This window comes from Arvicola amphibius, chromosome 14, assembly GCF_903992535.2.
Source record: "Arvicola amphibius chromosome 14, mArvAmp1.2, whole genome shotgun sequence".
Lineage (NCBI taxonomy): Eukaryota > Metazoa > Chordata > Mammalia > Rodentia > Cricetidae > Arvicola > Arvicola amphibius.
In genome coordinates this window covers 13,255,253-13,281,973 of record NC_052060.1, presented here as the reverse complement: position 1 = coordinate 13,281,973, position 26,721 = coordinate 13,255,253, and the positions used below count along the sequence as shown (strand labels likewise).

General features: G+C 45.5%; 1 protein-coding gene across 5 annotated transcripts in view; it reads left to right on the top strand.

Moving 5' to 3' along the window:
• Nucleotides 1-453: 453 nt before the first annotated feature.
• The window catches only part of Slc22a15 (solute carrier family 22 member 15), a 56,508-nt gene continuing 30,240 nt past the window's right edge, over nucleotides 454-26,721 (top strand). For 4 of the 5 annotated variants that reach the window (XR_005283189.1, XR_005283188.1, XM_038312038.1 and 1 more), the window contains exons 1-4: nucleotides 454-919; nucleotides 12,055-12,267; nucleotides 21,173-21,305; nucleotides 21,963-22,127. Coding sequence is in view for 3 of the 5 variants with exons in the window: in XM_038312038.1 (XP_038167966.1) it covers nucleotides 833-919; nucleotides 12,055-12,267; nucleotides 21,173-21,305; nucleotides 21,963-22,127 (598 nt within the window). In the remaining 2 variants the exon portion in view is untranslated. Of the gene's footprint in view, nucleotides 920-1,477; nucleotides 1,509-12,054; nucleotides 12,268-21,172; nucleotides 21,306-21,962; nucleotides 22,128-26,721 lie in introns of those variants that run through there. The other variant, XM_038312039.1, reaches the window with a different exon arrangement.

Below are 26,721 nucleotides of genomic sequence, written 5' to 3'. Positions count from 1 at the left end.
TTATAGTTTTGATCAATGGTTCTCAACCTTCCGAATGCTGCGACCCTTTAATACAGTTCCTCGCGTTGTGGTGACCTCAACCATACAGATATGTCTCTGCTACTGCTATAAACTGTAATGCAAATATTTGATATGTGATCCTTGTATAATGGCCTTTCAACCCTTGAAGGGTCCTGACCCATAGGTTGAGAAGGGCTTGTTTAGCTACTTTGAATAGTAAGCAACTGCTAAAAACAAAACAGGATTAGGAGTAGGGGGCTTTAAGGGACAAACATTGGTAATTTGTCCCCACACCTCTCCATCCAAACTCCACTGACAGACCTTGGCGACCGTGACCACCTGCCCTGTCTGTTCCTTGTCCGTGGCCTTCCTCTGCTTCGTGCGAAGGGGCGAACCCCGCGGGCCGCGGCGTGGAGCTCCCGGCCCCTCCCGTGAATCCCCGTGGCCGCCCGCGCCGCACCCACTTCCTCTTTCCCTTCCGCGCGCCAGCCAACCGCTCGCCCCCAAAATTCCTGTCACTTCTGACAGGAAGCGGGGAGGCCGCGCCAGAGAGACCAGCCGAGCATCTCCGGGGCGCCTCGGGACGGGACATGGTCGGTCGTCCGCAGCGTCCGGCCTAGCCTTGGGCCTGGACCTGAACCCCGCCGGGTCCTCCACTCCGGTCGGCCAGGTCCTCGGTCCCCGCTTGGGCCCCGTCGGCCCGGTGCTCCCTCCCTCCCGCCTGGCCCGGTGCTCCCTCCCTCCCTCCTGCCCGCCCAGCCCGGTTCTCGGGCCCCCTCCCAGACAGGTCCTCCGGCGCGGTGGCGGCCCCGTCCTCAGCCGCCAGCCCGCCATGGAGGTGGAGGAGGCGTTCCAGGCGGTGGGCGAGATGGGCCTCTACCAGATGTACTTGTGCTTCTTGCTGGCCGTGCTGCTGCAGGTGAGTCCCCGGTTGCCCATGGCCCACCGGGCGCTCCAGCTGGGGCCCCGGGTACCGCGTGAGAGCGGGGCGGGAGGGGTCGGGCGCCCCGCACTGGCGGGCCAGCCACTGAGCTCTCCCAGCCTGTCAACCACAGCACTGACACATAAGCGCCAGAGCTAGTTAAGGGACGAAAACCATTACCTGCCATCTGCTGCAAAAATGAAAGGGGGTCTGTACCCTAACCCGTGGCTCTATCACCTTGCAGTCTAAGACAGACGGTGCAGATCCACAAAAGGTCGTATCTAGAGGCCCTCTCTGACTTATGCACGGGATTCATTTCTTTGTGGTTTAAAGTTCTACTGGGTTATTCAGCGCTGAGGCCAGCTTTGGTCTGATGCTATAGGGAAATAATACCATCTACATATAGTGTGGTTTATTGTATAGAATTCTCCGAACCCAATTGCACACCTCAACCTAAAACTTGATTCTAGGGCGCCTTAGAGGTTCTCTCTTGTCGTTTTAATACTGTGGAAACTGAGACAGGAGGATGCCTCTCCTTTCAGGCATATTCAAGGCCAGCATGAGCTACATAGTCCCTGGGATGCAGGTCAGTGGTGAAGCCCTAGCATGTGCAAGATTCTGGATTTGATCCCTAGCACCAGGGCTGGAAGGTGAAGCTAGCTAGCTCCCTGCCCAGGAGTCTTGCATTCCTGGCATGAAGTGGGGCATGATGAGGAAGGCTGATAGCTAAGCCAGTTGTTGCAAGGGAAGTGCTGGCTGGACACAGATCTAAGCAGAGCCTACAGGTTGCTTCAGCGTTTCAGTGATGCTGCTGCAGGAAGGGAGGCAGCGAGGTAAAAGCTGACTTACTCATTCTCTTTTCCCATTGAAATTTCAAAAACTCAGTCGATTTCACCATTCGCCAGAAAACATGGTTCCAGTGATAATATATGGGAAGCCTTCCCTGAGCAGAATAAAAATTAGTTAATACAGAGAAATAGACTTGTAACTGTGATGTCTGATCTTTGTAGAATGGTTTTTTTGACAATAGTCTGTCTAACCAGGAATTCCAAGTATATACTCCCTCTCTGGGCAATCAATCTTTTCCGACCACCTCTCTGTCCACCCTTCTCTTCCTATGCCAGTGTCTTCTCACTTGCTTAGCCAGGAGTTCACCAACTTAGAATAAAATTTTCTTAAGTGTGGTACTGAAAAGACAGCATTCTGGGTCAGGATCTGTTAAACTTCCCTGTATGTTTTACTCCCCAACTGCCAGCTGGAGATCCAACCCCAGAGCCTTGTGCTTTCTATACTAGAGTTTTACTGCTGATCTCCAGCCCACCCCAGTCCTCCCATACATGCATTAATGATGGACCTAGTTCATTGCAGTTTGTTAAGGAACAGTTCCAAGCCCATGATCTTGATAGCTCACTAACCCATGATTGACATTTAGTCATTATTTGCCAGGTTTCAGAGTGTTACTGGCAGTGGGTGATTGTCTTGTAGGTGTGTACGTGGGCTGTCTCTGTCACCATGTCCCTTCCTCCAGTTGAGATAACTGGTTCTTCTGGAGTCCTGTTATAAACAAGCGATGAAGGTCGCATCATAAGCATTAATGAAACCCTTATTGAACCATAGTCTATGCCCGGTCTGCAGCAACACAAGGCTTCAGTCATGAAGAGAATCTGTTCATATCTAGGGGCTCAGCTATAGAAATAGAAATAGAAAACCTATTTGTACCTAGCAAGAGCTTTCTAATGGTGACTCCGAAACACAATGGCTCATCACCAGGGTTCTCTGTGAGTTGGGATAAGTTTTATGTTGCTTCTGGACTTAGAACTTGGTTGAGCCTTGTATTAGTCTGGGTTCTGTAGAGGAACAGAACTTATAGAATGAATATCTATCTTTCTATCTATAATATATATATATATGATTTATTAGAATGGCTTATAGGTTGTGATCCAGTTAGTCCAACAATGGCCAACAAAGGTCCAAGAATCTAGTACTTGTTCAGTTTCTGAGACTAGATGTCTCAGCTGGTCTTCAGGAGCTCAAAGAAATAGGCTATAAAGCCAGTAAAGGAATGGACTTGCCAGCAAAAGCAAAAGCAAACAGGCAAAAAGCAAAAACTTCCTCCTTCCAAGTCCTTTATATAGGCTGCCAACAGAAAGTGTGGCCCAGACTAAAGGTGGATCTTCCAAGTTCAAAAGATCTGGATTAAAAGAGGCTCTTTCCACTTCAACTGACTTAATTAAGAAAAAAATATGCCTCACCAATGTACCCAGCCACGTGGGTTTTAGTTAATTCCAGATGTAGTCAAGTTGACAACCAAGGACAGCCATTACAGGCCTCCTGAAGGTCATGATGTCCTGGGGACTTTTGGCCGATTGTTTATGCCAGTTTAAGTGGGGGGGGGGGGGCGTGAGCCATACTTGCCTCGGTTACATTCTCAGGATCAATGGTTGTCTTGGCCTGCCCAGGTGTATAGCATAGATAAAGTTGCAACTCTTTTAGATACCTTCCTCTTGGGGAGGCAGTAGAGATACAAGAGGCTCCAGGCAGTATAGCGGGCTTCTTAGGATCTGGGATATTTCAGAAGGAGAGTGTGGTTTGGAAAGCATCTAGTCCGGTGCTTACACAGCATTTAGATCCCAGGAGCATGCTCGGCAAGGCCACCTGCAGCTCTTTCACAGCGCCCTGACAGAACAGGTGTCACCTTCCAAGGAAGCACAGAAGTCATTACAAATGGGAAAGCAGACGATGTGACTTGAGTAGAAAGAACTCGGGCCCTGGCATGCTGTCTCTGCTGCAGCATGGTTGAGTGAGCCTATGCAAATGAACCTCAGTCCACACCCTGCCTTTGGAGGTGGCTGTCCACAAAAGTTCACTTTGCAGATTTGGAGGTATTTCCCTAGTCTTTAGCAGTCAATACTTTATCTGATCAACATAACTATGAGTCCAGTATAGATCCAAACAAATTAGTTAAAGAAGCATTTGTAACTATCCCTGTGGATTCCAGTTTGAAGTAGTAGCAGTAGTAATAGTAGTAATTGGCATAATTCGTAGACCTTGATGTTTTTAGAACACTAGATTGTGTCCTTACGACAGTTGGAAGCTATTTTATGACCAGTGGGGAATCAAACTAAAAGGCACACAGGTAGAGGAAAAAAAAGAGAGGTTGTAGATAAAAGAAAAAAAAAGAAACAGTTCCTCAAAGGGCCTACCAGGGTCACAGTTTGGCGTATATCCCTTTAGAATTTTTATTAAATAAATATGCGCATAGCCCTTCTTTTGTAGAAATGTATATTACCGCCAAGTTTTGTCTCTTGGCAATGCTTACACGTCTTGCTAGCTTTGAGGTCTTGCTAGCTTTGAGAGGTAATGCCACCAGAGAACACACACAGACACCCTTAAAACCCAATAGAAAGTCTAGATTGCCAGCCAGCAGCTGCTCAGGGGACCTGCCCAAATCACAAAGCCCCAAACCTCACTGTCCTTTTCCCTTTATGCACAAGCCATCACATCCTAGCTGACACACTTTGGTTACCAAGAGCAGTTAGCAAGACGCCCAAAGGCAAGGTTGAAACACTTAGGGACTTTACTGGGTTCTGAAACTCTGGACTAGGTCTTTGGTGGATTTGGTCTTTGTTCTGTTTTGGCAGGTGAAGGGGCCTGGCTGCTGGGTTCTAAGGTCAGAGCGTTGCCATCGGTTGTGCTAAGGTTGGGAACCTGTTACAATGGTCACAAGCCAGCACTTCCTATTCTATTTTTAACAACTGCAGCATACAACCCATGTTCTATGACCATACCTTAGCCTGCTTATCAGCTTCTCGCTTTCAGTTCAGACCCACACCCTGTGGTGCTGGGGCCCTTCTTTGTTCTGGACTTTACCTCTTGCCTGTTGATGGACACTCTTCTTCTCAAACAGGGAGAAAATGTCACCTAATAACACTCCTTTATTTCACTGTATTTGCTATTCATTCTGTTTAAATATTTTAAAATAATTTTAAAGCACTTCAAATAATGTAGAGAGTAATTCGCAAGCACACATGTACTTATTTTCAGGTTGAATGATACTAATATTTTTCCATATTTGTTTAAGATGGTGTTGTAGTTTACCATGTAAGGCAGGACAAATAACATCTAAGATGTGAAATTATGCATTAACTAACAAATAACTGCCCTCTTGGGATCTGATCATTCATTTGTTACAGGAGCTGGTATGTGTGGTGTTGGGGCTCAGACTTGGCAGGGCAGTCTGTAGGGAATGGAGGAGATGGTCAGAAGCCTGTCAGGACTGACTGGAGTCTGTGCCATTCCCACTGCCTGCCTTCTCAATGAAAAAGATGCCTCTGATCATAGACTTAAACATTTGCCTGGCCAAGAAATCAGAGGAGGTAAAGGCAGATCTGGGCAAAGTAGTGCTTGCAGGCCCAGCTACCGTGCTGGTCGACTCGAACCAGCTAATGTCTGGCAGTGAATGTGAAACACAAAATCACCCACCCCAATTCAGCACAAAACCAAACATAGCTGCCCTTCACATCCACACCTCCTCCCTCCATCTGGCTTGTAATATCTCTTTGCGGTCATCCTAGACAAGAACGTCCTAGACAGCACTTGACTTTGTGATGCTGTAGGTATCTCTGGGAGTTCCATCTGTCAAATGGCAGCTGTATTGATAACAAATTGTACTTTTATGTTGATTTACTTGCAAACAAATTTGAACTGAGGGCTGGTAAGTTAGCTCAGCCAGGTAAGGTGCCTAGTACCAAGTCTGAAGCCCCGAGTTTGATTCCCTGGACCCACACGGTAGAAGAAGAGAACCAAGTCGTCTTACAACTTGTCCTCTGACCCCCATACTCACACTCTCCCTGCAGAATAAATACAGGTGGGATAAACACTGTAGAAATTGAATTGATTTAGAAGAAACTCATGAATATAGCACATAGAAAACAGACCGAGGGCACTTGCTGGGACATCGCACGATGGAGTCTGGAAGAAACTTGAATTAGCTCTAGGACGTTTTCCTAGAAGCCTAAGCAGTGTTCTCTTAGCTCTCCCTCCTCTGATTGACCTACTGCTTTTGCCAAGGATTTCTTCCCCCAAGCTTTTAACTCACCCTGTAGCAGTCCAATCCTAATACACTACGGCATCCACTTTTCCCTGACCACCCTCATTTGACTTGAAAGAGAGAAATAGTTACCGATAAGAGAATTTCCCCAGAATTTTAGTAAGTAGTAGGATAAAAAATAAAATGCCAGAACCAGTTTTGTTGGCTTACTTTTATTGTTTTAATCTATTTGTTTGTTTTTATGCTTATTTTTCAGACAAGGTCTCAGTATGTAGCCTTGGTTGACCTCGAACTCACAGAGATCCTCCTGCCTCTGCCACACCAAGTGTTGTGACAAAAGGCATGTGCCATCATGCCTGGCCCAGATCACTGGGTTTGATTACCTTTCTGAATACCATTCTGTAAGGAATTAGTTTGAACATACATATGTATGCTGTTCTAACAGTGGTGCACAGGGTGTTTAGAGGGATACAAATTGGCATGAATGTATGAATATTCTGTCTCTCTCTCTCTCTCTCTCTCTCTCTCTTTCTCTCTCTCTCTCTCTCTGTCTCTCTCTCTCTGGTTTTTCAAGACACGGTTTCTCTGTAGGTTTGGAGCCTGTCTGGAGCTAGCTCTTGTAGACCAGGCTGGCCTCAAATTCACAGAGATCTGCCTGCCTCTGCCTCTGCCTCTGCCTCCCGAGTTCTGGAATTAAAGGCATGCTCCCCCACTGCCTGGCAAATGTTACTTTCTTTACAGATCTTTAAAAAGTTAGAGTTAACTCTTATCTATACACATGGTCATGCAGAACACCAATTCCCCAGTAAGTAATGCATCGAGCCATTGACAGTAAGGGAGGAGACTGAGCTTTACTGCAGCCTTCAGAAAGACGAAGCTTAGGTTTAGAGAGAAATTTGAAGGTTGTTTGAGATGGAAAACACCATTGCAGAAGTGGAGAATACCTCTCATACCTCTGCTACAATGCGTATCAGATGGGGCTGGAGTGGCGACTCAAAAGTTAGGAGCCCTCGCTGTTCCTCCAGGGAAAAGTTGTGTCTCTCACTCTGGGGGAGGTACAGGCAGGCTGCTGGGGAGTTAGTTAAAGCTTAGGGGAAGGAATTCTTGGCACAAGCAACAGTCCAGTCAGAGAAGGGTAAGCAAATAGCACACTTCTTAGCAATTCTTGAAAATATTCTAGGATAAACTCAGTTTCTTTCAAACTCAGTCATGTGATGTCCCTGCAAGTGCTGGACCTGAGTTTGCTTCTCAGCACCCATATCAGACAGCTCACAACTACCTCTTCTGGTCTCCACTGACACCTACCTACACACACACACACACACACACACACGCAGTCACACACCACGTGGCATACATTCACAAAGACGCATGCACACATACACTCCAATAAAACAAACAAATAACCAAGTGACACAGACTCTATTTTTGGAGCTGGTAAGAGACAGTTTGTCTTTGCCCTGACCAGGCAGTCTCTGCTGATTAAAGTCTGGGAAGTCCTGGGTCACACTGCTGGCATAGTACTGTACTACTACTTTGCTGTTCAGAAGAGAAGCATCCCATTGGACCCTCTGGCGAGGCTGGTTAGATAGGAGTGCTTGGGCAATGACATACCATTAAGATCCAGTCGTCCTTCAAGAAGTCGTGAAGTTTAGAGAGTGTGACTGTGGCTAAGCCTCAGGCTCAGGTTAAGACCTGTGTGTCCTCACAGCTCATGGTAAGTCACGCCTGGGAGCAAGTAGGCCAGAGCAGACCACTTGTGTGTGAGATAGTTAGCAAGTGGGTCATAGGAAGATAATCCTGCACCCATTGATTTGACCAGAGCAGTTTGCTGAGGAGTTTCGGGAATCTGAGCTGTGATGCAGTGTAGATGCATGAGAGGAGAGAGGAGAGGCACCGGTGATTTAGGATGTGTGCATTCCACACTTTAAACCTCTCAAATACATCCCCTCAGCAAGTCCCTCAGTCAATAGCTAATAATGCTCTCTGCTCCAGACACCGGGCATGTGGTCTTGCTTTCACAAGTAGGGGCTTATCCACACAGTGTTTCTGGCTGACCAGTTAAACAACTGAGTCCTAAGTGCATAAAATGCCAGCAATGAAATCAACTTTGATTTTTGTCTTTTCTGCTCCCCTGAAAAGGATCTGCTCCTAAAGTTAGGTGAAGCCACTCTCATCTTGGTTTTGTGGCTAGAGGAACCCTTGAATGGTTTTTAATTGCCCTGTCTCTTGTTCTGACTCACAAAGTAAATGCCAGACATAACCATGACTTCACAGTCTAGGGTTGGGATGGTTTCCTGAGAAATATTATGAAATCCCATAATGGTGTTGCTACAGAATTACTTTAGAAACCTTCACTTTGAGAAACTTAAATTTTCAATGCCCTTGAGTCACTTTTGTAATTGTAATTACACTGGGGCGAGGGGCAGGATGGGAGGAATCCAGTCGTCTGTGGTGTTCTTTCCCGGAGCTGGAGCCGGAGGAGACAATGATATATGTGAGATGTTGTTCGTCCCACGTGAAAGGAGAATAGATGGCGGTTTCTTTACTGTGGCTTTAAAGTACCTTCGCTGATAGGTGTGATTTCATTAGACAAAAATGTGGGTGAGTGTGCACATGGTAGTGGCCGAGTGATAGTAAAGAACGAGAGACGGTTTTTGTTCTCTGGTGGGGGGTAGAGTCGGATGTGTGTGCTGTGGGAAAGTTCACAGTCAAAAATGGCAAACTGAGGAAAGGCACCCCTATGTTCCATGTGGGTGATACATCTCAGGGTTGCTTATGTCACCCTTGACTTCCTATGACCATGTAACCCCAGGATTACTGCAGTATGGAAGACCAAGATTAATGTAACTATGCATTTTGGGCTTCACGTCGCTGACCTAATCTCATAGTGTTCTTGTTTAATGTCTATCACACAGCATGGCTGCTATCTGCCTGCTGTGTCTCCCTGGTGAGTAGCCAAAGCAAGCATGACCATTGGCTGGCACTACGTAGAAGAGATGCAGTTAACATAAGATGATAAACCCGTGTATTAAAGACCTTGAACATATATGTCTGCATGTATGCATGCACACTCATGCTTGTTCATAGAAGGGGTCAAGACGACATTGTGAGAGGTGGGGGGAGGGCAGAGAGGATGAGAAAGATAGAAAGTGCTTATTCTACCTACAGACAGCTAGGAATGAAGTGGGGCCACACTGCTTCAGACATGCTGATTAGCTGGTTTCCATTGTTCCCTATAAATAAAGCAATATAATAGCACCCCTTCATTTTGAACCGCTTTCCCCAAATTGTAGTATATTCCCTGAACAGTGACCTTCATAATGAGGCACACCTCAGATGAGATGTCCCTTTAGAGCATTTTCTTTTCTCTAGAATATTGCTTATCCTAGAACAATCCAGATAAAAATATTATGTGCTAATATATATTCAGCAGAGACCTATCCTAGGAATGGAACATATCTAGCATTATAAAAGCACATGCTGGTGTCCTTCTTGGTCACTTATGCATCCTCCTGTTGAATATGGGGACCCTGAATTATTTACTTTGAAGGCCAAAAGGTGAATCAAACAGAACAAATGTGCGTGAGCACAGCTTCTGGGTCACTGGAGAGGAAGCTGAGTTGGTGAGGAAACCAGTAAATGAGGCTGACTTACAGAGGATGGGAAGCATTTTAACGTTGCTGACAGGAGATGGTGCCTCCAGGGAGAGGAGCGGAATCCACAGATGTAGAAGGAGGCACAGTAGAGCGGGAACGTGGCTAGTTTGTTTTGCCTGATGAAAGGCTGTGCTTTGAGTCATCTCCTGTGTTCCCTTGGCCCATGTTTTTCATTTCTTTATACCCATCAATTAGATTTCAGCAGATTGTAATCAGAGGGGCAGTCACTAAATGGATGAAAGCGGCTTCGTAATTATAGCTACTGCTAGATGTGTAATCTATTTGTTCTTGTGATTATTAAGGTTTTTTTTTTATAAGCTGATTGCCTCCTCTTCTAAAATGTCCTTAATAGTATGCAAATAAGGACCAGGGAGCATGGAAGCCTAGGAGCATATTTTCCTTTGCACCTTATAATAATCTCACAGTGTATGGATCCATGGTAGCTTTGCCCTTCTCCTAAAACGTCCACAGTCCATTCACTCAAAATAGTTTGGGACCGCTTTGTGTCCCCTTAGCCTTACCAAGAGGGAACGAGTCATAACCCCGGTTTTGCATTAGCTTCTAAGAAATGCACAAAATGTCATGACTCCTTTTCTCTTCTGGACTAATTCCATTGCCTAGCACTGATAAATGGCTCCACTGTGGGCTTCTGATTGTCTACTGAGCAGAACATGCCCCTGATGAACAGTGTGCAAAGAGCTCCCAGCTAGAGTTCTCGGTGAACTGAACAGGTCTTCTGACAGACTGTCTTCATGTGCCTCGGTAGCTCTTACAGTAAGTCGGCTCATGGCCGTACACTGATACACTGATAGGAATCACATACTTTGTATTTTTTAGACACTCTGTTTAATAGTATTTTAAGACCAAGTTCAAAGTTATTAGGGATCTTTTGTTTTTTTTCTTTTTCTTTCTTTCTTTCTTTTTTTTTTGTTTTTTTTTTTTTGTTTTTCGAGACAGGGTTTCTCTGTAGCTTTGGGCCCTATCCCTGAATTCACTCTGTTGACCATGCTGGCCTCTAACTCACAGAGATCCGCCTGTCTCTGCCTTCCAAGTACTGGGATTAAAGGTGTGCGCCAACACTGCCCGGCTTTGGGGATCTTATTTTCTTAAAATAAGATTGTCGTAATTTGCACACTAATTGTGTATTTTCTTAGTGAATTTTAAATCTGAAATAATCATTTAACAGTTAGAGCTAACATAAACAGATATCCATATCAGTAAAGTCTGAGAGACCTCAACATCCCCATAAACCCAACTGTGAGAAGTCCCTAGATCTACAGCAATGGGCAGATGGCATATGTATTCAATAAATATTTCTTGAATGAATTGGTGCTTTATTTTTTTTCTGTTAGTGGACAGTTATGGTTAGATTAAACCAAGATTAAATACAGTGACAAGCTGTAATCTGAATGTGCCTGGGATTCTGGATCCTTCTACATGTTATGAGTTGCATGTTACATTTTAAAACAGTGAGGTTTTGAGTTTAGGTTATGAGCGCAAAGCCAAGAGCCCTGGGTAGGTGATTATTTGGGCTGAAAACACTGTGCCGAGAAGGAAGTAACTGGAACATGAGTCTTTTAAGCCAGAGCCAGTGATCCAGTGATGCGGGCTTTGCTGTCAGTGTTTACAGTATCACACCGAGCCTGCAGCGTCAGACACATCCCAGACATGGAAGGAGAACTGACTGAAGAAAGACAAAGTGCTCCCCAGTGGACTGCTGTGGCCCTCTCATAGCATGGGATGCTGCTTCTTCGTGCTTTTCTTCCTGGCTTCTTATGTAGCCCATTTCTAGCTAACACAAAACAAAATGCAGAAGCAAGACATCCCCCTTTCTTCCTCCTCTCTCTCTTCCTCCTCTTTACTTCTTTCTCTCCCTCCTTATCTTCTTCAGTTACTTATTTTTACTTTATGTGTGTGCATGTTTTGCCTGCATGTATTTTTGTATACTACATGCATGTCTGGTGCCTGTGGAAGCCAGAGAGGGGCACAGGATTCCCTGGAACTGGGGTTGTGGATGTTTCTTAGCTGCCCTTTGGGTACTGGGAATGATATCTGGATCCTCTGGAAGAAGACCTAGCACTCTTAACTGCTGAGCCATCCCTCCAGCCCTTTCCCCCTCTTCCTGTCTTCTTCATTCTCTTCTCTGCCTGTCTAAGTTAGGGTATCATGTATTTTAAGCTTTCTTGAACTCACTGTGTAACTGAGGATAAACCTGGACTTTGGATCCTTCTGCTTCCACCTCCTAAGTACTGGAATACAGAAATGTTGTACCAGGCACGGTTTATGCAGCGGCAGGCAAGCACTCTACCGACTAAGCTACATCCCTAGCCCAATCACTGTATCTTTCAAGGTTTGCAGGCTTCCCAAGTTTTTCACACAAATGCCCACATCTGCAGCATTGGATTCTGTGTGTTTACTTTCAGCTCTATGTGGCCACAGAAGCCATCCTCATTGCACTGATTGGAGCTACACCATCGTATCACTGGGACATGGCCGAGCTCCTGCCCAACCAGAGCCACAGCAATCAGTCGGCTAGCAAAGAACAGGCCTTTGGGGACTGGCTCCTGACGGCCAATGGCAGTGAGATCCATAAGCACGTACATTTCAGCAGCAGCTTCACCTCTATCGCCTCCGAGGTAAGCAGGCCACCAGCAGGCCGCCACACCAGCCAGGCGACGCGGGGATAAGTTCCGAAGAAGCCTCTTTTGACTGTAGAATCCTTTTAAAGGTGAATTTAAACTTGTGTCTCTCTTACTACAAAGCAAGAGGACTACAAGTGGCCTGGCTGTGCCTCCCAGAACTTGTGTTTCAGCCCCATGCTGTGTGTAGACACAAGACACCTTGACCGCGCAAGATAAAGTACAGGCAGTTCCCCGAGTATATGCAGGAAACCCTGCTCTGGGGGACCACTGCTGACCAGGAGACTCCGGTGCAGCATAGCCAACAGAGATGAAGCAGTTGAGAACAGTCTGCTGAAGGTAGCCTTAAGAAATCCTGCTTTGATCTTTGTATCTCCCTGGCCCATTAGCAACTGGTAGCCACCCCACCACTAGCCTCTTAAAAGGACAATAGCACCATTGATTGTTTACTGTAGAGCAGGCATTGTGACGATTTATAGGTGTGTCTTATTTACTCAGAGTAATTTTATGGGGTGGGCCATTTTCTCCATTTGGCAGATAGAGAAACCAAGACTGAGGTCAAGCTTGAATCATAAGGACAGTGCTGGTATTTAAATGTAGATTTGTGCTGAGGAGCCTGTGTTCTTCATTCCGTTTCCAAGAAAGAACATGCAGTCTGCATCCAGACTGGGCACACATCGCTTAGGTTCTTTTCGACTGGTAACAACAGCCAAATATTTTTTTTCTACTTACCTGAGAATAATTTCAAACTGACAGAGCCGAGAATGTAGCTCAGTGGTAACACGCCTGCCTGTCATATGTGAAGCCCTAGGTTCTATTTTTAGAACTCTTCTCTTCTTGGGGGAGATTCAGGAAGACTTAACAGGCCTCTTCTGCCTTACATTTTCAGCATGGAATTGTTTATTTTTCCCAAAGACTTTACTCTGCGTCTGCCCTGTGTACGCTGTCTCCTCATCCAGAGTGCCTGAGTCACACGTGAGCTGTCAGGCTGTTACTGCCTGGCACCTCCGAGGTCTGTCGGGATTGTTTGAATTGGTCGGTAGAGGTGGCTTCCAGCCTCCCTATGGTTCCACAAAGCACCATTCAGCCAAGAACTGGCAACAGAGCAGATTAATGCTTGGTGAATACGGCTGGGAGCACAGGCGGATGGCATGCTGACCACTCACAGGTCTGTGCACCGCGGTGGGTTCATCTTAATTGCAGTTGAAATGCAGCTCCAAGCCAACCCCCACTCCACTTCTTAGCACTGATTCATTTTTGGTTCCCCCTCCACTTTTCAATTGTTTGCACAGTCTTCATTTTGGCAGAGTTGCAACAGTCTGTGGCATATGCACAGTCCACAGCACGGCTCTTGTTGAAGTCCTTTAGTCTAAAAATCAAAGTTTAAAAGCAAGGTCTTGGGCCGGCCTGATAATGACTCGGGGTAAAGGCACTTGTTGCTTAGCCTGATGGCCCGAGTTTGAGACCTGAACCCACATGCTAGAATGAGAAAACCAACTCCTGCCAACTGTCCTCTGACTTTGACAAATGCCGTGTGGCATACATGTCCCCTACCCCACTAAATAAACGCAAGGAAAATAAAATAAATAAGAACTTTCATTTGCCTGTGTAGAGAGATACCAAGCTCGTGTTTATAGAACTCTACAGTCTAGGATAATGTGTTTAAACCCACAGGTTATAGCTTCTACCAACATATTATTGTACTTGATCTTGAAGGAACTGTTTTATGGGGGGCCTGCGAAGGGTGAATAAAGGGTTATGTGATTAACACGGTATTTAATTTTTTTAAAAATCCTCTAATCCAGGAGTCTTGACTATTCTCAAATGAGCTCATAGCCATTGGGGTGGATTTATGTAGAAGATTGCCGTCTGCTGTATTCAGATTATTCCCTGAGCTCTGAATCCTACAGAAAACACCAAATATCATGGAGACACACAATTATCATGCTTAATTAATGTTTGCAACCAAAAAGCGCAAGGTTGGAATCTTTAATATCATTGTGGATATTGAAGAGCTGAAGTTGACTGACTATTATCTTGAGATTAATATATTTTTCCTCAAGCAGGACCCTGGGGTCAAAAGACAGAGTATTAAAACTATTTGAAAAATCCGCTGCAATTAATTGCTGCAGGGGCTAATTTTTTTTTTAATGTCTTGCTTCCTTACGCCTGTGCTACTGATTGTTATCGCCTGCACACTTCACCCATTAAGTGGTAATTCAGACTGACAACTACATGGAAATGAAGCGAGTTAGTTAATCACCATGAAACTGCTCTGGAAATGCCCGGTCCAAGTACTCTCCAGTCGCGGGAGTGCTCACTGCCTGATTGGCTCCCGGAGGGAGGCTCCTTGCACAAAGCTGTTTGTGATTTTTTTTTTTTTATTATGGAGAAGACAAGGGCAAAGGGGTTGGTAAGGATGTTTGTGTGGACTTGTTATCAGTACCCGCTCAAGGTCCTGTAGAGCCCTCAAGGTCGTTCTTCAGGGTGTTAGGAAGCTGCTGTTGGCTCCAGCAGTGCAGTCTTGAGATACCCACAAGATAGGAGTCTGGCCTGCAGAAGTGGTCGCTGTAGTGTGGTTTTTCCCAAAGTGTGACTTCAAGCTGCAGGGAGCTGGATCACTGGGCATAGGCCAGTTTTGTTTACCCTTGTTTAGGTGGCCTGCCGTAGCAGCCAGGGTCATAGCTACCTTTGTCTTCCTTTGCGTTTTGACCTGGTGGGCTGAACAGCCACGGCTCTGCCCCCATTTCTTGGAATGCTGAAGAGGTACTTGTGAATATACTGGGCCCCAGCACAATCCACCAGAGAGCCATGGCACCATCGGCTGAGGGGTAGCATGGCTCTCAGGCCGGCTGGAGTCATTGCTCGCTGCATGCTCATGGCCATTGTTCTTAGTAGAAATCCTTGTTCGCTAACGAACAGACCTTCATGAGCTAAACTTATAACACACTGTTCTTTAGATGTCAGAATGGCTGTTGAAAGGATAGCCCCTCAAATTCCAAACGTCCCCCATACTTGGTTTGATGAGAATGCCACTCAGAGGCTCTGAAGTAAAGATAGTCAGGTAGTCTCTGGGTACTCATAAACCCTAAAGTAAGGCTTTTAGTAATGACATCACAGTGCTGTCGTGTGAGGCCAGGTAGCACAGGTTGGAATCCCAGCAGTCAGGGAGCAGATGCAGGAGGAGCACTGCCGGTTCAAGGTCAGCCAGGAACAAGGATCTACTGTTTGTGAAGATGCTTGTAAGGCTATAGCACTCACTCATTGCATACATAATTCAGTGAGTGTTAATTAGTGCTGGCAGGCGCTGTGAGATTAGCACGCGGGTTACAAATGTGCCCTCAGGAAGCTCAGTGTCATTCGGGAGAGACCAGGGAACACATGGCTCACTGTGCATCATGCAGAAGAAAGTGTGGGATGATATGGCAGGGAGGAGAGAGGGTCAGCTCCACCGGGGAGCATCAGACCAAGCTGGGATGTGGTCATGTGTTATAGAGGATGAAGTTCAGTGGGAGGAAGCTGGGTCGGTGGGGAGAGGGAGGCCGGGGCCTACCCACGTACAAAGAATGGTCAGTTCCCGACAGGAGTCAGGCTTCCTGGCAGAAATAGAAATGTTTGCTTCCCTCCGGATGGCCATGCTCTCACCTGGGCTCCTGCAAGGCAGGTCATGCATCACTCATATGGGGGTGATAGTCATCACCTGCCCCGGGCCAAAACAAGGAGAGCAAGAGAGAGCCAGGCCTCCTTGGAGGAGGGAAATGACCTAATACTTGTAAAAACCTACTATGCATAGCTTTTACTTACCACATGCAGCTCCTGTGTTGAGATCATGTGTCTCAACTACTTCCATGAAATGTCACCATAAACTAGGAGGATAAGTAGAAGAGAATAGGCCATTTAGGCCACAAGGGGAACACTAAGCAGATAGACCTGTGACTTTCCTGATTGGCTGAGAGTCACGCTGCCCACACTGAAGTTCTCAAAGCTAACAGAGAGGCCCTTCTGCTCCTCCAGATCTCTAGGAGTATGCTTGCTGGAGGGGCATGTGCTGCCCTGTCCGTGCTCTGGGACGGTCTGGGAGCGTGGGGCAGTCCGGGAGCGTGGGGCAATCCGGGAGTGTGGGGCAGTCCGGGAGCGTGGGGCAGCCCAGCAATACCAATGTGGAAGGAAAAGCGGGCATCTGGGGCTGATGTCATGTGGGGACCTGAGTATGGCACACAGACTGCAAGTCAGTGACACAAACCCAGCTTCAAACCAGAAACTGCATTGGGCATTTGCATTTAAGACATACACACCATAGACTGAGGCACGCCCTGGGGCATAAACCTAGCCGAATATGAAAACTTACAGTAAAAACTGCTGTAACTCTAAAGCATTGCCATCTTTGCCCTCTGTCAGCCTTCTGTTTCCTGAGCACAGACGGCACAGAGCATCTACTGCCTTTCTCTCTCTTCCTTTCCAGCAATACCTTATACTTTTCCGCTAAGTCAATGGTTCTCAGCCTGTAGGTTGCGACCCCTTTGAGGTCAACTGACCCTTTTACAGGGGTCATCTAAGATCATCAGGAAACACAAATATTTGCATCATGATTCATAACAGCAAAATTACAGTTATGAAGTAGCAATTGAAATAATTTTATGGTTCGAGGTCACCACAACATGAGGAACTGTATATTCAAGGGTCACGGCCCTAGGAAGGTGGAGCACTGCTCTAAGTTACGGATCTGCTTATTCCGACTTTCCTTCCGATGGCTGATTTTCCCGCATGTTTCCTGAATAGAACAAATGCTGAGGGCTAAAAATAGAAAGTCTTTCCCCAGTATATTGTCGAGTCTGTGCGAAGGGTGGCTGTGGGGACAGGAGGAGAATAATGTGCAAGAGTCGGTTGGTTAATTATCTAGCTGTAAAGTGTGCAGCCTGCCTATTTGACAGCTCTTTGATGTCTGTATTTCTCATTACTTGGCTGCTAACTTTGCTTTTCGAATTATGCCTTTGCATGGAGTCCATTTTAGGGAAGTGCATTGTTCTTCCAGATGATCATACTTCTGCCGTGTCAGAGAAATCACTGATTCAACTTGACATCTCCATAAAGATGAAGGCTTGATGGATTGAGGACATGTTGAAGACACATCTATGGCCCCCTTTAAAACTCACCTCTAAGCTTTCTTCCACGTTTGGTTGGCGTAATCCGCTCCTGTAGGCATCAGTAATTCCTATCCCAAGATAGCACGGCCTCTCTGGACGCCAGGTCTCCATGCCTAACTTGAGCCTGCTCTCTTCTAGGAGCTCCCATTCTGCCCAGGTCAGCCTGGCTCACTCGCAGCCTTGGATGAGCCTTCCCACTGTCCACCTGGTATCTCCATTCCACACTCTGTGTCACAGCCAGGGCAGGTTTGTCCTCCGTGGATCCGTACTTCAGTCCCGTACTGGGACATCTCATTTATCCTCAGCCTTTAAACAAGTAAGAATGAAGTCAGAACAAAAACCTCTCCCAAATATGTCACTGATAGCCGGCCAAGAGTCAGTCTGTCTTCATTCTCATCACCTCTGCTCTCCCACCTTTCCTTCTCTTTAAAGAGCTGGAAGGCTCCGCGGAGCACCTGTGCTGGGCTTGCACCTGTGCTGGCCATATTTATATTCCTTTCAGCTTTTATGGTAGGGGCACCTGCTCTTGTTTCTACCCTGAGTTGTGCTGATTTCCTCTCAGACCCGTTTTCTGTAGAGTGAACGATGACATCTCTTTTTACCACTAGGCTCTTCCGGTCCATTTTGAAATACTCATAGGGTCTATTTAGTGATTAGAGAAGACATATCTATAAAAGTAGATGTCTGTTTGCTTAGTCAGGTAAACATGAGAGGCTAAAAATATTTGTCTTTATAGTCTTCCTTTCCTACTAATGTATGTGGAGAGAAAGTGGGATTTTGCATTTTGATTTGCAAGTGATTTTTTCAATTTGAAATAAATTAGTATAAAAAGAACATCCACTCTAATTGCTTTAGAATTTGGCCTACAACTAACAAAAAAAAAAAAAAATAGGAGAGTCACTACTTTAGTAATCTCTAGCCAATAGGAACTTGAGTGACTTACACATTTTGATTTTTAAAATCTGAAGATTCATGAAAATGTTTCTTGAGACTGTCAAAGTCACAATTATATTTTGATTGTTATAGTTTAATTTCGTATGTCCTGGTGATTTCCTGATTTGGATATTACCTTGGCACTAAATAACAACCACAGGGTAAAAGAATGAGCTAGCAGCTGATGGTCTTCCAACCACTCCACGCATTGTGTTAAAATACAAGGATCATGTCTCCCTGCATCTTAGATGAGTTTGGACAAAGTAAAACCATTCTAATCACACGATAGCTAAGTAATAAGAATTAACTGATGCTTTAGAGGAGTTGAAAACAAAAAAATGTAAAACAGAGTCAGGGTAGGCCTGTGGGAAACTTCTGCCAGCTGATGTTCCTAAACACTCACTCCCCCGTGCCTCGGCGCTGAATTCATGGAGCTCTGCTCGGGAGAGACCCCAGGCTCTAGCCAGCCATTCTCAAGTTAGCTTTGCAAAAATCTGCTTTTCCACTTTTATGCTCGTTCTTGAATGTATTCCAGGAGAAATGGGAGGGTGCGTTAGCCTAACCAGCATTGACTTGAAGAAAAATTAGTAGAAATTACTTTGACACTTGAAACTGGCAGCCCGAGAAGCAGGATTTGGAATTTGCTGGTTAGCCATCCCTTGGGTCATTTCTTCTGAAAAATCCTTGTCCAAGCTGACAGCTATTCAGTTGCTGAGGGATGGCACTGTAGCCTTCTTAGTGGCTATGAGAAATTTGGTAAATACAGTCAATAGACTAGTCACTTCCTCCTGGCTGACAGACCTGACTCACTGTCCACCTGAGTATCCTGGAAACAGACTGGAATTCCTAAAGCACAGAGAAATTAAGACTAAACTTTCAAGCCAGTTTTTAAAAGCATGTAAGCATGAGCATTAAGAGCAGGATGAATATAGCAAGTGTTTGAATTAAGAGGTTAATTGTACTTAAGAGCAATTCCATTTGGCCCTGTTTCATCTGTCACAGGAGCAGGGCTGTCCCCGTGATGGATGCTGAGCTGGCTTCTCTAGGACAACATGGCAGCTAACATCTCATTTTTCCACTTCGGAATATGTCACCCTAGTTATTCCTTCTGCATTAAACATCCGTCTACAGAACTACCAGTGTATCCAAAACGAATTAACTTTCCGCAAAACAAAATTCTTCTTCAAATGCCAGAGCTCTCTTCATCTCTCTTATATGAAATTCTAGCGCGTATTATAACCCTGTCTGCCATGATTCTTAGAACGGACTTGTCGAGACCTTCATCAACCCAGGCTTATAGGGGATACAGAGCAAGGAGAGAGATTAGATGTGCTTCGGAGGCCCCAGTGAGCCGTCAAAGCCTGGGGAAGGGGTAAAATAAAAAACACCGACAGGCACCCAGAAAAGTGCCGCTCTGAGCCTTCTCTGTGAGAAGGGCTCTTGGGTGGCTCCGCAAGGGGGCTAGGAAGAGAAAAGGCACACCTTTGTGTCCTCTGAGGGTCCACCCCTGGGGCGTGCTTTGCTGCCCTTCACTGGTGAGCATCACTGGATAGGATGTCAGAAAATGGTGCTGAGCAGAGTGAGGTTGCCTTGTGCTGAAGTAGATCATAGCCCTCTGGGAAGTTTTCATCGTGCTAAAGATGCATGGCACAAAGGTTGCCATTTTAGTGTTTAAGTGTGCAATTCTGTGGCCTTAATATATTCACATTATTCTGCAACCATCACCATGGTCTGTCTCCAGAATGTTTTCGTCCTTCTACATGGAAAGTCTGTTCTTGTTAAGCGATGACTCCCTTGCCCCTCCTCACCTAGCCCCTGGAGCCACTATTCTTCTCTGGGAAACTAACTCTTGCAGATACCTCAGATGAGTAAAGTCATGCAATATTTATTCTTCCGGCCTGGCTCGTTCTATAATGTCTGAAGTTCATCCGGACTGTAGCACCAATCAGATTGCATTATTTTTAAAGGTTGAGTAATATTTCATTTACATGAGTATGGCATTCTACTTGTCTATTGATCTGTTGATTGACACAGGTTACTTTCACTTTGATTATTGGAAAGATGATGTGTTAACCTGGGTGTTGACAGAGGACCTGAATTTAGAATAAGCTGCTCATGGATACTCACCCAGAAGAGAATTGTGGGATCTAAATTTGTGTTACTTTCTGTGCCCGAATGTTTTGCCTGCACGTATGTCTGTGCAGAGCCCTCAGAAACAGAAGACGGCATTGGATCTCTGGAGCTAAAGCTACAGACAGTTGCCAGCCACCATGTAGGCCCTGAGAAGCAAATCTCTGTCCTCTGCAAGGGTAACCAAGTGCTCTTAACCTTTGAGTCATCTCTCTACCTCCCTATCCCATTTTAATATTTTGAGGAATATGTTCAAGGAATTTTAAATATACTAATCTGTTAAACAAAAGATTTATTCATTGACTACTTCATATGTGCCATGTGATGTTTAGGCATCAGAAAAATGGATATAGAACAAGGCTTCTTCTCTCTGAACACTGCCAAGGAGGACTCGAGATAAAGCCACAGTCAGCAGTCACACGGGTAATTAGCACCTGCGTGCTGTGTTTAGTTCTGTTAGGAGTATCTGAAGAATATTCTGGAAGTATACCATAGCATCAGTGGTTCCCAGTGTTTCTGAAGCTGTCTTCTTGGATGTTGTCTATAGTGAATATTGTACCAGATCTTGGATAATGGTGACGGATGCAGTGGAGTTCCAGTGTCCGAGTCTGTGTTGGATACCAGGCTTGTTTAGTTCAGTGTATATATTGTTCTCTGTGGCCTAAATGGAGCCCTCGTGTTTTTTTTTTTTCTAGTGGTTTTTAATTGCCAGCCGATCTTATAAAGTCAGTGCGGCCAGCTCCTTTTTCTTCAGTGGTGTGTTTGTTGGCGTTATCTCCTTTGGTCAGCTTTCAGATCGCTTCGGGAGGAAAAAGGTCTATCTCACAGGTAACCTGTCACCACGTCCTTACACTGAACAAGAGCTTTCGTTTCCCTGATACTCGTAGGAAATAATAATAAGGTTATTTCCTTCAAGTTCTCTGAGTCTGCAGGTGGACAGATCTTCTGTTAATACACTGGCAAGAGGCCACACTGCAGCTAGCCATGGCTCTCTGGCTAAGTGGTTTTCCAGAACGAGTTCACCCTGCTAAGGCCAGCTATTTCTGTTAAAATATATTTTTTTGACAGTGCTTTCTACAACCCCCAAATCTAAGCAGTGCCCTGCTTCTAAAGAGAGCAGTGGAAGATTGCTGAGCTCCTTTTCCTTTCCCTGCATCTCCCTGTGTCGGTCTATTTCACATGCGCTCTATAGGATTTGACGTAGCGGTCTTGACAGGCCGAGTATGAATGAGGATTTTCCTTTCCTAGCATTATTATGAATAACTGAAAAGGGTGTGTGACTGACAGAAACTGTTAAACAAAGAAAGCAAGCCTTGGCTTTTCTTCATAGTTTTCAGGGCGAATTGTTAGGGGGAAAATGAACAACATAGCTCAAGATGTTTACCTTTGCAAAGGTTTGTTTTACAAACTGATGAATAGAATTTATTTTTTTTTTCAAACGCTGCTTTGCTTCTGGGTCATTGAATATTGTTCCTCTCTTCCCAGGTTTTGCCCTTGACATCTTATTTGCCATCGCAAATGGATTTTCCCCCTCATATGAATTTTTTGCAGCGACTCGCTTCTTGGTGGGCATGATGAATGGAGGAATGTCCCTGGTGGCCTTTGTCTTGCTCAATGAATGCGTGGGCACCGCCTACTGGGCACTTGCAGGTACTGCATCACTTGGTGCCGCTCTGGGTGTGAGTGCCTCTGGGAAGCCATGCTGGGAACCAGCTTAACCCAAGTCTGAAAACACACTTGGACTTGAGGCATTTCATATCTCCAGGTTGAGTATTCCTTGCCCTAATGCTGGGGGCCAGAAGTGTTCCACATTCCACATTTTTATGCATAACGAAATACCTTGGAGATGTGGCCCAATTCTAAGCACAAAAATGCATTTCCATTTCATGGCTGCGTTATTCACACAGCCTGAAGGTGATGTTGTGCAGTATTTTTAGGTCTCTATTTTGGGTTCAGACCATCGCAACCAAGGTAAAGTATGGATTTTTTCCACTTGAGGAACGGTGTTGACTCTCAAAATGTTTCAGATTTTGGACCATTTGGAATTTGGGTTTTTTTTGTGTGTTAGGGATGCTCAGCCTGCTCAGCCTTGCTTTCTCCAGTGTGTTCTCAGAATGCCAGCGATCACGTTCACATTCCCTGGGCCTGCCTCACAGACAGTGTGGTGGCCACCTCATGACCTGTCTGCAGATGACTGGGCGTGTCCCATTTCTCCTTCCCCTGGGAAACAGTGCAGAGCAGAAAACACTGGGTGTTTTCCGCATCCTACTGACTCTTATTTCGTGGATTTCCTCGTTTTCAGTCCTTTCTCTGGTCACTAGAGGGCATTGGCGTAGCATTTCTTATTGAGGCTAAATTTCTAAATCGAGGCCATATTCTGTATTATTTCTAATAATCCCAGCATACTCTCAACGCCACAATATACCAAAAAGAATTATTTGAAATTTTTATATTTATTTATTTCGCATGTGTATATGTGTTCACACGCACACATATGTGAGCACATGTACTCGTATGCGCATGGTCAGAGAACATCTTCAGGAGTCAGCTCTCTCCTTCAGCCCCGTGTGGGACTTGGGATTGAACTCAGATCATCAAGCCTGGACAGCAAGCACCTTTACCCACTGAACCATCTCATTAGCCCTAGTAATACTTTGAGAGGTCGTCTTAGGTAGGGTTTCTATTGCTGTGATAAAACACCATGACCAAAATCAACTCGGGGAGGAAAGGGTTTATTTCATTTTATTACTTATAGATTATAATCCAGGGAAGCCAGGGCTGGGACTCAAGGCAGGGAAGAACTGAGGAAGATCCATGGGAGAATGCTGCTTATTGGCTTGCTTTTCATGGCTTGCTCAAGCTGCTTGCTCACAGCACTCAAGATCACTGGCCTGGGGGTGTCATGTCCCACAGTGAGCTGGGACTCCTCCCATCAATCATCAGTCAAGGAAATGCACCGCAGGCTTGCCCATAGGCCGGTCTTGTGGGGATAGTTTCTTAGTTGAGGTCTCCTCTTTCAAAATAACTCTAACTTGTGTCAAATTGACATAAAAACGGGCAAGAATAGCGGTTGGGGACCTGAGAGGTGGCTCAGTGAGTAAAGTGTTTGCTGATTTCAGATTCCCCAGCCAGGCACAACAGTATGCCTGTCCCCTCTGCTAGAGAAATGGGAACAGTAGATCCCTGGGGCTCGCTGACTGAAATGCCAAGATCCTGATTCAGTGAGAGACCCTGTTCCAGACTATAATGTAGAGAGCAGTAGAGGAAGACATGTTAGCCTCTGACCTCCACATGCACAGGGACATGGACCTGGACACACACACATCCCTACACCATACACATACTCACACACATGCACACACATGCATGCACACACAGACACGCGTTATGTAACTTAAATATTATCTTATGAGAGTGCCTATCTAAACATCTACATTTTAGATTGTAGATTTGCACTGGTAACTTTTTGAGATTTTTTTTTTAAAAAAAAACTTTCATTGACTTAACAATCATTAGTACAAACAATATTTTTGTACCATTATAGGAACAAAACTGGCCTTATGGTCAATGAAAATGTATCAAAATGACAATATTATGAGAGAATACCATTGTCACTTTTTAGAACTAATTCATTTATTTAAAAAAATTTAGATTACAATTATATTTCTTTCTTCCCTCCAAACTGTCTCATGTGCTCCTCCCTACCCTTCTTCAAATTCATGCCCTCTATTTTATTAGTTTTTATTGTATGCACGTGAATATGTATATATATGCATGCATATATATTGGATTTTTATTTAAAATGCAGAGGAAGGTTTTGGGGCCTATGTTGCAAAGAGGAAAGTTGGGACCTCATACAGAAAGATTGTTCTCACGGGTCTATGACACAAGAGAAGAGAAATAAACACTGAGGGGTCTTTCAGGGGCTGTGTGGTTGGCTGTGTGAGACCAGTGGTGGTTCTGGCAAGGTGGGGGCTGTAGCAGAGAAGGAGGGGGAAGACTGAGTTGGGTTTTGGTAGCCATGACCTGGAGAGGAGTCGTCAGAGAGAGGGAGAGAGAGGCCTAAGGGAGACTTTAGGGTTTGGGTCTGGAAACTGGGATAGTCACTGGTGCCTTTCACACAATAAAGTCAGAACTAAACAGTATTTTCTGATCTGCCGACATTTAGCCAGGTTCTCACTGAGCAGGGACAGGAGACTTGAAATGCATAAGAAATAAGTGGCAAACCAATGTGAATGGAAGCATAAAGGCCCCGAGGTACATAACATGGCATTCCAGAATTATGATAAAGGACTTGAAATACCAAATTTTTAATGGGTTCAGCCAAATTTCCCAGGAAGCACATCTTAGCCGCAGCTCTTTGCCTCGTGCCTGCATTGACGCCACCGTCTGGACCTCCCCCCCCCCCCCCCCCCCCCCCCCCGTTGTCATCACACTGTGTAAGGTCGCCAAGCGACAACATATCTTTGAATCATCTCCTCTTGTCCACCATGCCCTTTTGGTGGTACCTTCTTCCATTGGCTGTGGCAGAGTTTACCTCTAAAGAGGCAGATACAGGGCAAGCATTTGCTCAACATCTTACGACGGTGCAGCTGTGCTTCGGAGGTTTCTGAAACCAGGTAGTGTTTCTCAACTCTGCTCTTCATTCTCTCTGAAAACGTCCACAGCCAGAGATGAGACCCAGCAGTTCCAAGGGCGGTTTTTGAAATTACAAGTTCTGGGCTGGAGAGATGGCTCAGTGGTTAAGAGCATTGCCTGCTCTTCCAAAGGTCCTGAGTTCAATTCCCAGCAACCACATGGTGGCTCACAACCACCTGTAATGAGGTCTGGTGCCTTCTTCTGGCCTGCAGACATACACACAGACAGAATATTATAATAAATAAATACTTAAAAAATGAAATTACAAGTTCTGATTGGTCAAGCTAAGGTTACTCTTACAGCTAAGGGAACTGTGATTGGTTCCCTTGAGCTACACAGCTAGTTCTCCAGGATAGTGTGGTTGAGAGGTTCTTGACAGAAAGGAAAGTAAGGCAGAACATCTCCTAGAGTGGATGCTCATAACCAGAGGCTTCCAGATGTCCTCCCTGCCCCCACCCCGATTAATGGAGAGAGCATGTAAACCCAAACCCACACTGTGATAGGGTGCTGTGGTAGCTAATGAATTGTCAGGTTGGTGTCTTAAGAAATACTCCAGTGAGCACACTCTGGGGCACGTCAGAGACTAACTGAGGAGCTACGACCCACCCTGAAGAAGGTGGCACCAGCCCATGGGCTAAGGGTGCAGGCTGAATAAAGAGGAAAGCAAAAGAGAAATGAGGCCAACATTTACCTCTCTGCTTCCTGCTGTGCCCAGCTGTGAGCAAACAGCTTCACATTCCCACAGCCATGCTCCTTGGACTCCAACCCTCTCAGAGTTACTGCTTCCTGCCAAACCCATCACCACAGTGAGGAGAAAGGCAGAGAGACCCACAAGTATAGCATTGTGTGACAAGCATTCATTCGAGGAAATATTGGTAACGAAAGCTACCTTTTGAGATCACTATTGTGATGCTTCAGTGATGAGAAGATGGGAGCTCACAATGAGAGCGACTTGTTCAAAATCACACTGCTGTACAGTGGCTCTCAGCCTCATGCTGCGACACCCTCCAACCATAAAATTGTTGTTGTTGCTACTTCATACCTGAAATTTTGCTGCTTTATGAGTCATAATGTAAATATCTGATAATGCAGGATATCTGATATGTGGCCCTTGTGAAAGGGTCGTTTGACCCCAAAGGGGTCGTGACCCATAGGTTGAGAACCACTGCTGTAGTATTTGGTAAAGCTCGGGTTTCAACTTGATCCCCCTGAAACCAGCCTATCCTGTCCCCCAACTGTGTTCCTTTTGTGTGTGTGTGTGTGTCATCATAGGTGAATACTGCGTGGCTGGGGAGCCGTGTCCTTGGAAGCCAGCTGGGTGCTATTGGTGCAGTATAATGAATCCAAACAGCTATCGATTGTCTTAAATCTCCAGGGGACTCCATACTGTCTCTATTCCTTTACCTGCTGAATCGTGCTCTCAGAATGCTAAACACACACACACACACACACACACACACACACACACACACACACACCTTTGGCTCTTTCTTTTCCTAGACAGGGAAAACAGTGTATTAGTCATCTTGTTGTGTCATAAGGTGATAAGCTCTGAATGGTGATCAAAGAAAACATTTGTTTATAAGATCGTTATAAAAAAATTAAG